General features: G+C 38.7%; 1 protein-coding gene across 4 annotated transcripts in view; it reads right to left on the bottom strand.

The window, feature by feature from the left end:
• The window catches only part of COMMD10 (COMM domain containing 10), a 108576-nt gene extending 95452 nt beyond the window's left edge, over positions 1-13124 (bottom strand). For all 4 annotated transcript variants that reach the window (XM_021546223.3, XM_085566623.1, XM_085566622.1 and 1 more), the window contains exons 1-4: positions 13064-13124; positions 12825-12915; positions 9936-10046; positions 8042-8197 (exon numbers count right to left, since the gene is read on the bottom strand). In XM_021546223.3, the coding sequence (XP_021401898.1) occupies positions 8042-8197; positions 9936-10046; positions 12825-12915; positions 13064-13095 (390 nt within the window). In that variant the 5' untranslated portion in view covers positions 13096-13124. The remainder of the gene's footprint in view (positions 1-8041; positions 8198-9935; positions 10047-12824; positions 12916-13063) is intronic.
• Positions 13125-16591: the final 3467 nt, after the last annotated feature.

Raw genomic sequence — 16591 nt, 5'->3', positions numbered from 1 at the left:
AGAAAAGTATCTTGGCCTCAAAAGAAGGCACTGTTATGATCAAGAGATTGAAAACAAGTTAGGTCAAAGACTCTGTCAAGTGATTAAACCATACAAGTGAGTTAGAGGCACTGAATGTGAAGAATCTCCACTAATGTGAACAAACACATTGTGTTTGCTGCACAACTCTTGGACGCCTCAGCATAACTTTCCCAAAGAACATCAGTAACTTAAGAAGGCAGCAAAAAAATTAAAATGAAGAGCAGTAAGCTTTTTTAACTCTGTAAACTGTTAGTTTTGGCTTGTAATTAATTGAAAAAGCAACAGGAGCAAAACAAAGAGCCAGTACCTCACTTAACTCTCAGAGAAGACATTAAGAGCATATTAAAAATAGGAGAAACTAGGATTTAACTCTAAGAGGAAAATATGCACAAATTATGCACCTAAATCCACCTTATTAGTGAATATTTAAGTTTAACTAGATTTTTCATCCAAGACTTGCTGGAGATTAATTTCTTCTGATTTCCCATTTTTGTCTTCAAGAATAAAATCATTTTTCTCATCAACAAATTTTACTTAGCATATATACCAAGAAAAGTGGTATTTTCAGACTTCTTTGTTCAATATTCAAATCAAACCCCCGCATCTCTTTAGGAAAATCAGGAAAAAGACACACTCCGAAAAGAACCAGTATGCTTCAAAAGGAAGGATACAAAAGAAATAATATGACATGACATTGGTAGAGTAAAACTAGTGATAAACTGCAGCAACAAAAGACTTTAGCATATTTGAAGTTACTGCGAGTTTTCATCTTTCACTGATTTTTTACTGATAAACAGCTAGCTTGAAAGCAAACAGAAAGAGACTATATGACAAACATTAGAAACAGCATTCCGGTTTCAAAAACCATAGCATTTAGTGCAAAAGTCAAATGTGCTGTTGTGCTCCATCTATGGCAAATTTGTTGGCACAGCTGCAGTAAAAATGTACACCAGTCTGTGACCATTTTTATTAAGCCATGGCTGACTGTTGTTTTTATCTAGCAGAAAATATAACAAGATCCAATGGAGGAAAGATTAAGTTGGACACTTTTTAACTAGAGATAAGGCAAACATTTTTAGTAACCATTAAAAACCTTCAGATGTTACCTGTAATTTCAAGCCTTGAAATCACAACCAGTCTCCTGTTCCAAAACCTCTTCTACATATTGAGGAAAAATTATGGTTTGTATTACACAGAAAGTTACACAAAACAAGGACAGTACTCAATTGTATAACCTTTTAAAATGCTATTTTGCATGTAGGAACAGAACAAAACTTACAGGTCTTCCTAAACATTCTCAAAACGTACCTTCCTCCAACCTTCATAGCTTATTATTTCTTGGTAGAAGACAGAAGAGGGCACGGACAGAAAGCAACTCATTAAAAATCCTTAAGAAGCAGTACCCAAAAACTCTAAACAATTAAAATTCCTACTAACAAAGCTGAGTGAGTGAAAGAATAAGACTCACTTTTGCTGGAGCAGCTGATTAGGTATAAAACTGTGGTTTTACTTTGCATTTTATTAATACACTTTGTGAGTGTACTGGCATCATATAATACAAGCTGGTTCACAATTCACTGTGACAATGCCCATATGTACAACACTGTTTTTGTGACCTCAGCTTGTCACTGTAAGAACAGTTAGTTCATCAGATACTAATGAGAAACTGTAAAATTATTTCTTACAGTTTCAGCTGTATTCCTCCTTATTTTGCATTCTTCTGATATTAGAAAAAAAAATTTCTGCCACGACATACACATACGGAGCACACCAATTCTCTTCCTTTTTTTTTGGCATAACCACAGGATGCATATGTTTCAGAGTATTTCTGTAGATGTGCCAGCATTTAGCAGAGGGAGTTTAGCACATTAACATTACATTTACACCATTAGCAAGAAGGCCAGTTTCTGAGAAAATGACTTTCAGAGTTTTTCCCATATGGCTTCAAATAGGCACTTAAGATACAGAACTGACAGTTCTGTCAAGAATTTTAGGTACATAATTTCACTAGTTGCATTCCCACGCATCATTATATTAAGCAATGCTGTCTGAAAGCTATAAAAAACTCTTCTTGCTTGGCAACATAGGACTTTTATCTTTTTCATTATATATATTTTAACGCCTGGATACCCTGAATAATTTTCCAAAACTAGAAAGCTATGAAGCACTTAGCTTGATCTGCCTTTAAAACAAAGATTTGCACAGAATACCAAAACATATATAGAGAACATGATATTAGGGGGAGGAGAAGTGGAGAAAAGCAACAAAACTGATGTAAAACTGCCTTGAGAACTCATAGTGAACCCTATCAAAAATCTAGCTCTTCTTTGCAGGGTGAAAAAAATACATTTTAATCTGATCAGTGTGCCCTCATTTCCAAACCTATACATTACCAAGAAGAGACTTAAAAACTGGATCAGATTGATACAAATTATTATCACCAGCGTATCATTTTAAAGGCCAGATTAAGAATACGTTCAAAGAAAAACATTATACAAATACCATAATTTTAATTGACTGGGATTGTATTATCAGCAGAAATAATATAATAAAGGTACTGCCATATGAGTAAGGACTAAAGAACCAGTTAACTCAACAGCAGAATTTACATAATTAATAACCTTGTGCAGCTGAAGACTGTATATAATTCAACAAAGAAAAATTAAAAGATGGAATGAGAAATAGTATTAAACAGTACAGCTTTATTTAAACTGTTTTTATTAATTTCTCAAGTGAATAGTATCCCAATCTACTAAGCAGTCTGCACAAAAAATTTCAAAAACATATGCTCAAAAAATAATTTTTTTTCAAACAATTTGAAATAGTGTTTAATGTGCCACAGAAAACTTCATCTAATCAGAATTCTAGGAAATACTTGTTCTGCTGCTCTAAGAAACACAATTTGACTTGTCATCCTAATGAAGATATCAACCAGCACATTACCACCTATACCTCTTGCACAGAACCAACAGACCCAGAACACAGAATACTACTTTTTAACAACTTGTAGTTTGCAGGCAAGAAAATAATCTAGTTTAAAAGAAATACCACAACAATAAAGAAAAATTACCTGCAAGAAATTATTTATCATAACTAGTGATCTTGAGTCCAAACCTGAACACTTCTGAAAGCCAAACGATGCACTGGCCTACTCTCAAAAATAGCAGAAGTCAAATTTTTTGTTTTATTATGAAATAAACTTGAACACTCAGTTACCCACTAGTTTGTGACAAGCTAATTAATCACACAAGTTCCAATGTCCTCTTAATGTGTAAAGCACACCCTTAATAAAAAAAATTGTCATTTTTATTGTTTTGAAAAAGAAACAGATTACAGCTCAGTCCTTCTTGTGTACATGACAGAAAATACTGTACTGTTAGCATTTCAATACTTCCAAAACAGACAACCTCTAAGTACCATGTGTCAGGAAAGACTTAGCATTATTTTGTCCCACACCTTTTAATAAAACACAATGTAAAATTCTAAACCTATCTTAGTTATTTGATAAACTCTGTCTCGTGAATGTGTGCAGGGACACTGTGTATGTGTTGGTACAGAACTATCGAGACCTCAGTAATATTAATCATGACCCTGATTCCGCACTTGGATCCACAGAATCAAACCCTTTAAACACCCACTAAACCTTCTAATAAAGAAATTTTAGAGTTACTAATGTGCAGAAAGCACATGGTAAGCAAAAGTACGAAAGAACCACATATGAACTAAATTCTGAATTCATATGTAGTACTGCACACCACCTCAACAGGTCAGCAACAGTCCATACCAAATACGCAATGATAACCAAAAAGCAGGTATGTATTTTTAAAAGAACATGAAAGGGAAAAGAAAAACCAAACAACAACTAGCATTCATAGACTCATAGAATGGTTTGGATTGGAAGAGACCTCTAAAAATTATCTAGTCCAATTTCCCCACCATGGGCTGGGAACATGTTGATCACTAGATCATGCTGATCAACACCTCATGCAATCTTCTGAACACTTCCAATGACAGGGCATCCACAACCTCTCTGGGCAACCTGCTCCAGTGTCTCACCACTCTCATCTAGAATTTCTCCCTTAAATCCAGTCTAAATCCATAATCCTTCCATTTAAAACCATTGCCCCTTGTTCTGCCACTACATACCCTGGTAAAACATCCCTCTCCATCTTTCTTATTAGCCCCCTTTAAGTACTGAGTAGCTACAACAATGTTTCTCCGAAGCCTTCTCTTCTGCAGGCTGCTCAACCCCTACTGTCTCAATTTGTCTTCACAGCAAAGGTCTTCCTGTCCTTGAATCACTTCAATGGCCCTCCTGTGGACTCATTTCAACAGATGTGTCTGTGTGGTGCTGGGAGCCCCTTAGCCAGCCACTCATGCTATACTCCAGTTCAGGTCTGAGAAGAGCTGAGAGAAGTGGTTGGTACACCAAAGGGTTGTGTTGCCATCCAGAGGGACTTGGACAAACTGGAGAAATGGTCTGACAGGAACCTCTCCAGTCAGACATTACCTGTCATTTCAAGCCTGGAAATCACAACCAGATTCCTGTTCCAAAAGCTCTTTTACATATTGAGGAAAAATTACGGTTTTTATTACACAGGAGGTTACACAAGACAAGGACAGTACTCATTTTTATAACCTTTTAAAATTCAGAGTATCTTTAGTCTGTTCCATATATATACCTCATATTCTCAAAATACTCAAAATGTGAATTTTACACCTCAGTTCAACAAGAGGAGGTGAAATGTCCTGCACTGGAGAGAACAAGCACCAGTACAAGCTGGATGCTGTCCAGCTGGAAAAAAGCCTTATGAAAAAGAATCTGAGGCTCCTGGTGGACACCAAGTTGATCATGAGACATCCTGGACTGCTCTAGGAGGAGTATTGCCTCAGGCTGAAGAAAATGATCCTTCCCCTGTACTCAGGAATGGTGAGGCCTCACCCGGAATAGCATAATCAGCACTGGGCCTCACAGAATAGGAGTCATGTAGGTACTGTAAAGTGTATAGCAAAGGCCATCAAGATCATGAAGAGATAGGAAGGGCAGGGAACGGATAAGGAAGAGTACCTCACATATGAGAAGAAGCCACAAGAAAGCTTTTTAACTCCTTATGTGAAGAAAAGCTGAAAAGACTGAGCCAGGCTCTTTACAGTGAGGCCCAGTAAGAGGACAGTTGGCAACAGGCACAAACTAAAATATGGGAGGCTCCCTTAGAACACAGGAAAACATTTAGGCACTTCAAGGGCGGCCCAGAGCTGACAAAGAGTGCCCAGGAAGAATGTGGAATCTGCATCCTCACAGATGTTCAGGTGCTGTCTAGACATGGTCCTGAACAACTGGGTTTAGATGTCCCTGCTTGAGCAGAGGGGCTGGATCAGATACACTACAGAGGTACCTCCCAGCTTCAACTATTCTCTGACTATGTTGCTGGAACCTGTGATAATATAAATGTCATTCTTTTTCTGTACAGAATATTGCTTCTGGAAGAGAAGTGAACAATGTAAATTGAAAATTAACATATGCCCACATAAATAAATACTGATATAGAGGGCATATTTATAGGATCAATTATTTAATATGTTACACCCATATTTACATGTTGAAGAGGGTATTAATAATTGACTACACATATTTTTATACAAATAAATAAGTTAATATAATCTCTAAATCAATATAAATACTTAAATTGTCTATCATTGTAATCTAAAATTGTAAATTTTAGATTGTATATTATTGTAATCAAAAAAGCAATCATCCTTCTCCAAGCATTTGTCAGGATTATAACTTTTTTCTAACTTCAGTTGAAGAGATGATAAAGAACTTTACAAAAAATTGGCTAGTACATCAATGTACAACAAGAGAATATTCTGCCCACTGTTTTTCAAGGTACAGAAAGTTAATACAGAAAATACATGCAGATATGCAATTACACACAATAGTGAACAACACAATGCAGTCACATACTGCACTTGTAAGATATTACAAAGAGATTCAGAAGATTATAAGGATATGGCAAGTTGTTCTTCCATTATGATCCAATTTTTAAAATATTTTACTTCTTGCTAGCAGAATTAATTCTTTATTCAGCAATTAGTTTTGTGAACTTAATCTTTAAGAAAAACTATCATAAGCTTCAAGTCTACAGGAGTAATACTTCAGAGACTTTCAAAACAAACTGAGAAAGCAAATTCATGTTCAAGTTCAACTTACACTTAAATTGAAACTCAGCCTGTTATCTGGGCAAAAAATTAAAAAGGCAGGAGGGAAATGATGGTTTAAGCATATGTAGCAGCACACACCTGTATTTAAACCTGCTTTCACACTAAAAAACAAGTAAATGACACAACAATATTACTGCAGTTGCCTACCTGCAAGTTCAATTAAATAGACCATTTAAAACTTTTTTATATGGGATGTAATACAGTAGGAAAACACCATTGCCTTAGCAGATGGTGCTGAAGCTAGAAAGAACCTCCAAAACTGCACCATACAAAACTGTAACATACACCAGAAACATTGTATGTTGCAGGGCTGACAAAACTTAAGACAAATAACAGAGCAATGTCATTCCCAAACCAGATCAGAGAAGGACCTTGGTAATATGGTAAAAACTGGAAATGTAACAGGATGAAAGGTGTTTTTACTAGTTTCTCATAGGCTGAGGAGCCAGGAGTAAAACATGTATTAATTCATAGTCTGCCTGAAGAAAATTTTAAAGACATCTGCTTTGTAGGCTATATTCAGAACTGCCTTCCACTCTGTACATATATTCTGTATATTGAAAAGTTTACCTTATAATCTTTCATTATTTCAATTGGTTTTCAAATTACTTACCTCCTTCAATGGACAGTCATACCTGCCTCTATACTTACCATCCCACTGACCATTTAAACTCTGGACTTGTACACTTGGCATCAGTAATATTATTTAAAAAAAAAACAAAACAGAAACACAAAATATCTTGATTTTCTTTTTTTGTATACTTACACTATCAGTCATTTACTCTGTTAGATTCATGAGTTATTATAATTTTGCACATCAGAATCCTGTAAGTTTTGTGTCTAAAATTACCCAGTGTTACAAAGGATCAAGTTTAAATACTTTGAAAAAAATGAATTGCGATGCAATTCAGAGTATCTTTAGTTTGTTCCATAGATATACCTCATCTTCTCAAAATTCTCAAAATGTGAATTTTACACCTAAGTGAAATTCTAGATTTATTTAAGAGCAAGCAGGCTGGTACAAATTACACTGTTATAGTTCTCTCTGTGCATCATGTATACTTAATAGATACAATTTATTTTCTATGTTTATCTTAGTCATCAAATCATTAGTTAACAAACCGAATCTTATCTCAACAAAATATAACGCAACAATAAAAATAAAGTAAGAATAACCGAGTTGTGTTTCACAAGTCTTTCTAAAAATTTGATCCTGGCTGACACTGGTGTGTTCTATATAGAATTCCTTATGCATTTGAAGGGTTATTATGAGTCAACAAAACTATATTATACCTTGTTATAGATATAGACATCTATGTCTAGAGATACAGTGAGACTTCCAAAGCATGTAGCAAGTTTTAAGTGGCAATACACACATAGGAAGCAAGATTATATGCCATCATAGAAAAACACCATAAAATTATAATAAGTATCTTGCAAAATTCACTATGCAACCAGCTTACACAATTAAAGATGGCAGGAGCTCAGACACAAGCACAGAGAATGACCAACCTGATGTGCTCAATCTCCACAAATGCTCATGAACACATTGTCCTCTGGGCATTTTGTAAAGCCTGTTCACCGAAAGTATGCAGGATGCTAATAGTGCATATATAGCTGGGTAACAGCAGTTACAGCAGCTCAGCTAACATGTAACATCTCTTTAAAACAAAAGAATTCAACTGTCCTGTTCAAATTTGACCTGGCTTGTCACAAACTTTACACCTTAATTTAAAACTCTTTGCTTTAAACTGAACTATTATAACTTTATTCTCTCTCAGAAGAAAAGTCACATTACCTTCTGAGGGGTTAAAACCCTCTGCCTGAACTTTTCAATCGTATCTTGACCTGCAGCTGCCCACACACTAGTAAATGCTTCAGCTTTGTCTTGATCCAGGTTAATGCTTTGTAGCTGCTGTTGCAGTGAAGCAGGCTTCAAATTGTGATAAACTGCCTGTTAAAGGAAAAATTAAGTGCTGTTGCAAGGTGCTGTTCTACAGGACATAGCAGATACATTCTAGCACAAATGGCCACTGTGTTCACACAAGATTTTTACTAGCAACTCTGTTAGGGGAACTACTGCATCCTTTTCATCCTAATCCTCCTACTTGGTGAATGGAAAACTGTAACAATCTCAAAATGCAGTGTTACAAATTACTCTTCTCGAGATAGACACTAAAACAAAAAGGAAGACACAAGTCAGATCTGAATGTATGTACAGGTTTCCACTGTATATAATGGCAAAGCAGCTATCCATGAAAAACAGATGGGCTTTGAAGCCCATTCAAGAAAGAAGAACTTTTCCAAATTCACACTATTCAAGAAAAACTAAACTACAAGGTAGTATTCTGGAAGACCAGAACAGTTTGCCTAAACTGAATGAGTTCAATATTACCTCCCTATTACCATCAATTTTTTTGTGGAAGACATTCTATATGGTTCTCCACTTTTAAAACAGGACTGTGTCACCACCAAGTCTGGTTAAAAATCAAACAACATGCAAGGCAAAGACTGTATGGCAGTCTTTTTCTTTATAATGCCTCTACAGACCAAAGTGCTGTTAAAACAGTTATTATCTGACAGAATAAACAGCTGCTCCAAGAAGCCAGCTATCAGCAGGAAAACAAAGAGTTCTCATACAATATGTAGTCCATCTTGGATTCTTTTTTTTTGGTAGATATTAATATTCTTCCCTCTTTTTTTTTTCTAATGCAAAAGAAGCATGAAGAGAATTAACTGCTTTTCCTGTTCATCTTCAATAATTATAAATTAAGCAGTTGGACAAAATCAGGAAAAGGGAGTAAACAAGCAATTCTCCTGTTTTGCTGAGATGAAAATTAAAAATTGCAGTCTGGAGGTGACCTCAGGTTTCATTTTCATTTTTTGGTGGATAGAAGCCACAAGGAGGACTGTTTGTTTTATTTCTAATGCAGCGGATTGTGTTAATTAAGTGAACTGATCGTAAACTGACGTGTAAGAAAGAACCAGATTTAAATCCTCTAAAAGACCACCACTATGCACGCCCTCTGCACAAGACTCAACTTTCCATAGTTGCATTAAATGGATGGATAATAGCATGAGCTTAACAATTTTTAAAAGTTACCATATTTACTGGTTAATATAAGCTTCCCAGCTTTAGTAGAGATAGACCACCAAATCAGAAAACTTACTCTGTTTACAACATGACTGCACCATGCAGTCATCCACTTCTCCAAATTCTTGACCTATATTAGTTGTGCCTGTTCACCTCAGTACAGACTGCTTCTGTGCATGAAAATTTTCCATAACTGAATCCTAACGTAAGTTAAACTGTGCTCAGTAATGTTATCTAGGACTTTCCTCACAAAAACTTAAAAAATGCATGGCTGCTTGATACAATGAATAATAGAGAATACTATATCTCATAATTATCAAGAGTTCCCTTGGAGTATTGCAGACCTCACTTATATTATTAATATTTACACTAGCTGTACAATCACTGCACAAAGGCACCTAGTCCCATCCAAATCAGAAAGGCAAGAAACAATAAGCAGTTAAATCATAAACCCAAAACATACAAAATATACAGATATATATATATATATATAGATATATTTTCACTACTTCCTTTTTAACTTCACTGTCCTATTTTTCAAATCTATAGCTGGATAAAAAAATACATTTATTACTGCCAAATGGTGAAAACAAAATACCTGTTCCAAAATGAATGATATAGTTTCAAGAACTAGATGAAGATCCTGTTTTTCCAATGAAAAAGCTATTTGAAGTTTTTCTTCCTCCTCTTCACTGAAGGTACTTTCAGCCTGAAGCACAAAAATGGTTAGTCCTAACATTTTATTTAAGAACCAAGAACATATTTTCGAAGTAAAAATTTTCTCCTCATCTTTATAAACACAACCGCTATCCAGTTGTTTCTAAATAGAAATTACAAAGCAGATGCAATTCTTCTCACTGAAAATCAAAATTAAAAGCCAACCCAGTACCACAGGATTATCTGACATACATCAAAAGAAAAAGCTTTCTCTTTGTGCCTCATAGACACTACAGAAATATTATTCTTCCAATTATCAGATAATCTCCAACAAACTTTTATAAATAAAAATAAGGCAAATACAAACTGCATTACTAAAATCCCAGAAAACAGAAGGCAAAACTGTAGTTAAGTTAGTCATGCATGCAGCTTCCATTCTGGATACCCTTCAAAAAATCACCCATGTTGTTGCAAAGGCAATAAAGGCCTAATGAATATTTATTTTGAAAGTCAAATTTGAATCTATAGCCTCCTGAGTTTCTGAAGACAATTGAGAATGTGCTGTACTTTAAAAATACAGTTTTTTGTACTTACTATACTACAGCAAATTAAATAGTAATTTAAAATGCAGACATTGCCTTATTTTAAAACCCAATTACTAATAAACACCACATTTAGACCACTTAGTAATCCAAAACTGCAAAGCTAGACAAGCAAAACAATTTAGCTGTCCAAATAAAAAAATGAGGCAATTACACAAAACTTTCAACGATCACAACGTTTATAACAAGAGACTCAAAATGGAAACATTATCTGAATCATTATTTGTTAAAAGGAAATACAGAGTTCCCAGTGTCTGCTTTGTTAAGGCAATGAAGTTCATTTCAAACTTCCAGCAATTTAACTAGTTACTTAGGTACTTTAGAAAGTAAAACTATTCATGATATTGAGTGGGCTGAATTACAAGAAACACTTCAGCTCATGTAAATGCCAATTAAAACTGTGAAGAGCTACTAAAATGCTATGGAGTAGTGAAAAAGAACAAACTAAACAAAAAGTTGGTGATGCATTCCCATTACCTAACAGGTAATATCCATGCAAAACAGAGAAAACTCTCTGCAATAAGTGGCATCCAAGCTAGTGATGTTATTAGAAAAAAACAACAACAACAACAACAAAAACTCAGCTGTTGAATCAAATGAATCCTTACAATGTCAGACTTACAATCTTTAATATATTTGCAAGTTTTTCCATGCTGTTCCTGTAATATTTTACCATTTAGTCTATATATATATGTATAGAAAACAGATTCTGTATTTCTTCTTACATTTTTCTAAACACAAAACAATGGAATAAACAAAATCTGACACTGTAAGACAATGAAACTAACAAAATAATTTCTGATGTAAGATTCATTTTTCAGTTTCCCCTTCAATATTTAGTACAAGGTTTAGAGTTAGCCTGCATTTGACATTGGAGCACTGTGAAATGAAACTGAATACTGATTTACTTTCTCTTTTGTTATTTATTTTATTTCTTTTGATTCTGCAATCAGTAATCATCTTCTGCAAAGACGACAGAAATATTCACTAAGAGCTCTGGATTTAACTTTTATCCTCAATTCCACAGGTGTTTTTAATTGATGGACATCCACAAATGCAGAAAAATATATAAAACACCCATTTAGTGCTTCCTTTGTATTGTAAAACGCAGAACATGTAACATTTTCTTAAGAAAGAATGTTCTTTGATGGTTAATCTTTGTATACTTTCAAGCCTAATCAGGAAGAAAGGTGACTTAATTCATGAAACAGAGAGCAGCTAACAAGCTCTGCTGTGATGAGCAGATTTTAGAAAGACACAATACTTCTTGGAAGAATTGCCTTGTTAAGGTTTTGGTCTTGGCATGCATCAGTGACCTCAGACCTAGGGGAAGGGTAACAAAACCTGGGGAGGATGTACCACCAATATTGAATGCAAAGAATGCAGAATTTATGGGTCTCAAGGACATTTGGCAGAACTCACAAGATAAGGGAGAAACTGATAAAGCCAATTCAGCAACTGTGCTGCAATCAGCTCCAACTGGGTAAAAGGTAATTCCTGCAGAGGAATCAGTGACCACCAGCTCACAGACCACAAACCCAAGAAGCCCACTGACTCAAGGGAAGAGAAAGACTGAGCATGCAGACTAATTAGCATGGGAAGTGAGAAAATCATTAAACAGTAGAAGACAAAATATTAACCAATAAAAACTATGTAACTTGTTGTCAATTAACACTGAAGCCTTTGTTTGCTAAAATGGATAAACGGTAAAAAGTTCTGACGCTGGGGGTGCTTGCCTTGGGGAACACCACTGAAAATCGGGCTTGCACAATTCTGAAATAAATAACCAATGTCTCGCTCGAGTGTGTAATCACTGGCTTTTTACAAACCGGATATCAAATCCGATTTTTGTGGACAACATTTGTGAGCGTAAAAGAGGACTTTGTGCAAAAGGCCAAGCAACTCGCGGGTCCTCTGACAGCACTGTTGAAGGCACCAGCACTTGGAGGCAGCGGGCTACAACAAGCATCAATCGATCTCACGACATGCGACACCGGCTTTTACTTCACGTCCCCGATACAGCTCTGAAGATCTCGTGATGAACGAAATCCAGATCTAAAACCCCCAAGAAGGAGCGGGGCTTGTGTTCAGGGTGCGCAGCCGCGCTGCCCAAGCTCCGGCCGGGCCCGGGCCCGGGCCCGCGTCCTTCCGGCACCGCCAAGCCCCGCTCCCGCCCCGCCCGGCTCCGCGTTACACAACCCCCAGACAACTCCCCGCGCCCCGCCAACCTTCAGGTGCAGCTTCTGCAGAAGGCGGGAGAGGAGCCGCGGAAACCGGCCTGGGTCCACGGCGTTGAGCAGCGACACGGCCCTGCGGATGCTGGGAGGAAGGAGGGAGGGGTGTCAGACGGACCCGAGCCCCGCGGAGCCCCGCGGAGCCCCGGCACCGTGGCGGTGCCGGCGGTGCCCGCCCCGCCCCGCCTGGCTCCGCAGGGCCCGGCCCGGCCCGGCGGCCGCAGCGCCGGTACCTGTTGCTCTGCGGCACGACGGGAGCCGCCATGGCTGTGCCGCGGGCCCGCCCCCGACGGCGGCCCGGCGAGGCCAAGCGCTGCCGCGCCGCTCTCAGAGAGGGCAGCGCAAACCCGCAGAGTCACGGAATGAACTTGGTGTAGAAAGACATCTGGGATCGTCCTGTTCCAGCCCATCGTCGGGCTGGAACCCACCATGTCAGCTAGTCTACAGTACCGGAGTGTCACGTCCAGTCTTTCCTCACACCCGCAGGGACGGTGACTCTACCACCTGCCTAGGAAATTCATTCTAATGTTTAATCACGCTTTCTGTGAAGAAATTCCTCCTTAGGTCCAGCCTTAGCCTCGCTGGGCACAGCTTGAGGCTGTGTCCTCTCGCCGCACCGATGGCAGCCTGAGCGAAGGTGCCGAGGCTCCCGCGGCGGGGAGGGCGCGGCGCGGGCTGGGCGCGCTCCCGGCGGGGCTCCGCGGCGGCGGCGGCGGCAGGGCTGCGGCTGAGTCCCCGGCGGGGACGGGGACCGGGACGGGGACGGGTCCGAGCCGCCCTGGTGCACACCAGCAGGCAGCGGGGACAACTGCTCATCCTCGAGTCTCGTCTCTGAGCCGTCACCATGTGGTACTGTTCAGCCCCTCAGGCTCCGCAGGGACGTTTGTTCCCGTGTGGGAGTGCACCGTCAGCCCTAAAATACCTGTCATCACGGTCCTTGTTTGTAGGCCGTGAACTTGACAAAGCCAGCTGCCACCCTTACAGCAACAACCAGTTGTTCTGGAGGATGTGGAATCTACAGTGACTAGCTGAATTCCCACCTTCCCCAAACAACCTGTGCCCAGGTAATTCTCCCAAAGTCCCAACCCATCCCACGCCATTGAACTCCCCTGCATAAGACACAGAGCACACCGTGCCTTGTTTCAGGGCAAGTACAAGGTTCTCAAGCTAAATTAACAGAACCATTAACTTTCAAGCATTGAATTGTGTGTTTCTACTCCACTTGAATGGAGTAATGTCTGTGAGACCTCTATTTTCCATTGGGTTTGGCTGAAATTGAAAAACAGGATCAAAGACATTGAGGTGAACAAACACAGGAACAGGCAGCATAACTTCATAAGCCTGTTTTCCTAGGAAGCCAACCAAAAATATTAAAAGTCTTTTGGAAACTTCAGGATGTGGCTGCAAAAGTTTAAAAGTTACAAAGTCAATAAATGTCACAAAGTTAATAAATGGTAATAAGTTATTGGAACCTCAAGAGACAGGTTAGAAAAGGTTGGAAATTTTTGAGAGTATTGTGAAGAAATGTTTTATAAACATATAAGCTGAAATCTTGCCACAATTAACTGAAGGGAATTTAGTCAGTAGGATCAATTTCAAAATGGTCAGCATTGCAGCCAGAACATCTGAAAAGATAATGTCTGATTAAATAGACTTGGCCTTAAGAAGCAACAGAAAAAAAAAAAGTGAGAAACGTGGCCATATTCCAACAGGAGTTTGAAAGTAGAGAATTCCTCCCTGAGACTTAAATAACATTTGTGCTATTGTGAAAAACATCAATCACTTGTTTTTAGAATTTTAAAAGTTTAATAAAATGGTTATAAAAATAGTCATATAATTAGAGTAATAAAAACGTAGAGTTAGGACAATTACAAGACAATAAAAAGCAAAGAATTACAGATGTCTGGATGGTTTTGGACACTAAGCTGCCAAAAACATGTATTGTGAACAAAGGAATAACCCTTAAAATCAGTAGCCTGTTGCATATTCATATATCTCATACATGATGCATAAATTCCTTGAAAATTACGATTTTTTTCTGGTTTTCGTCAACTTCTTCCCCTTAATCCTGGTAGCTCCATTAAGACTGAGAGACGGGGAAGAATGTTTGTCTTTTCCAATAAGGAGGCCGTAACTCTTCAGGTTCCGTGTCACTGTTATCTCTGTGCAAAGAGTTTCTTATCTTTTTTCTTGAGCTAGTAAAAAGTATCTTACATTGCAGAGTTTCTATTTTAACATTGTGTTATAACCTAAAACTATATTTAACACACTGTTTAAAAAGGATTAATACAGTATTACAAAATAACCCTCCATAATACATATAATATTCAATTTAATATTTGCAAAGAGCCAATCATAAAATACTCATTTTCCACAGCTATACTCTGTCCTGGGTAACCCAAAATGCTAGTGGATTCCTGATCTGCCTGTGCCTAAAATAGTTTAACGCTTTAAGGCCCAGCACCACAGTCAGAAACAGAATTGCACGGCAGGTGGGAGTGGTGCCAATCCCTTTAAAATGTTGGAGCGCCCAAGCCAAGTGCTCTCTTCTCTCATGGCATTTGCTCAAGCCAGATGTTGGTTCAGGTGGGTTTTTCTGGGCTTACAACAGTTGCAACCCAAAAAGCTGCATTTTACAATCAGAATCTGTTTTGGAATGAATTTTGCAATATCTGTTCACTGTGCAAAGCTTGAGACAGTGTCATGGTTTGACACTGGCACAATACCAGTGCCCCCATGAAAATGCAATCTCTCAATTGAATGCTGTGAAATTCAATCGAGAACAGAGCAAAAGCAGGCCCAAGCTTAATAACAAGGGAAAAAACTTTATTAAGCTACTATTACTATACTATTATAAAAGAAAAAAGAAAGGAAAACAACCACAAAATTCAAAATGAAAACCTTTCAAAACACTCCTCCTCCCACCACCCAACTCCAACAAACCACAGCAAGACACAACCTGGACACCAATCACCCTCCAGACAATTGATACTCAGTTCATCAAGGGAGAGAGGAGTCCCTCCCATGCCACAGACCCCCAAGAAATACAGCTGCCACATCCTGTGTTTCCATGTCACGCATGGCACCACCCGGAGAAAAAGTTTCCCATGGTGACCCTCTCCTTTCCATGCTCGGTGCTCTCACCACGAATGCATGGATGGACAGACTGCTTTTAGGACTTTTTTTCCTTTTAAGGATGCTCTGCCAAGAGGGAAAAAACAACAGTTCAGTTTTCCATTTTTGGGACCACAGTCCCCCCATTTTCCGCTGGAGCCGAGGGTCCAAGAACAGAGATCTTCTTCTCTTCTCTTCTTCTTTGAAGACAGGGGGCACCACCACAAACCTCCCTAACTTTTCTCTGTTCACTCCACTTCTGTCTTTTCCTAGCTGAAGCATGGTCTTTTTGGCTCACCAGCATCCTCCTAAAATACAGTCTCTCTTGAAGGAGAAAATCGGTTCAGTCTGTGGCTACAAAGGAAAAGTCCAGCCAAAAGCCATTCCATCATCTCCCCCCAACCTTCTTTCCCTCACAATCTCAGGTCCCAGGCTGTCTCTTTTTCCTTCAAACCAAGGAGGAGTAATATTTCACAAAGCCTTCATTTCTCAAGGAAGGGTTAAAAGTCCCGACTCCCAGGGCTGGCTCGATGCCCAGGCTCCAGCTCCCACAGGTGGCTGGGCACCTTGTGGCCCCCTCACCCTTCCATCTGCAGGGGCCAGCCCAGTTCCAGCCCCTCCACCCCTGGGCCCACCTCAGTCAGGCC

The sequence above is a fragment of the Lonchura striata genome, chromosome Z, assembly GCF_050655825.1.
Source record: "Lonchura striata isolate lonStrDom1 chromosome Z, ASM5065582v1, whole genome shotgun sequence".
Taxonomy (NCBI): domain Eukaryota; kingdom Metazoa; phylum Chordata; class Aves; order Passeriformes; family Estrildidae; genus Lonchura; species Lonchura striata.
This window is presented reverse-complemented; position numbering and strand designations above follow the sequence as displayed.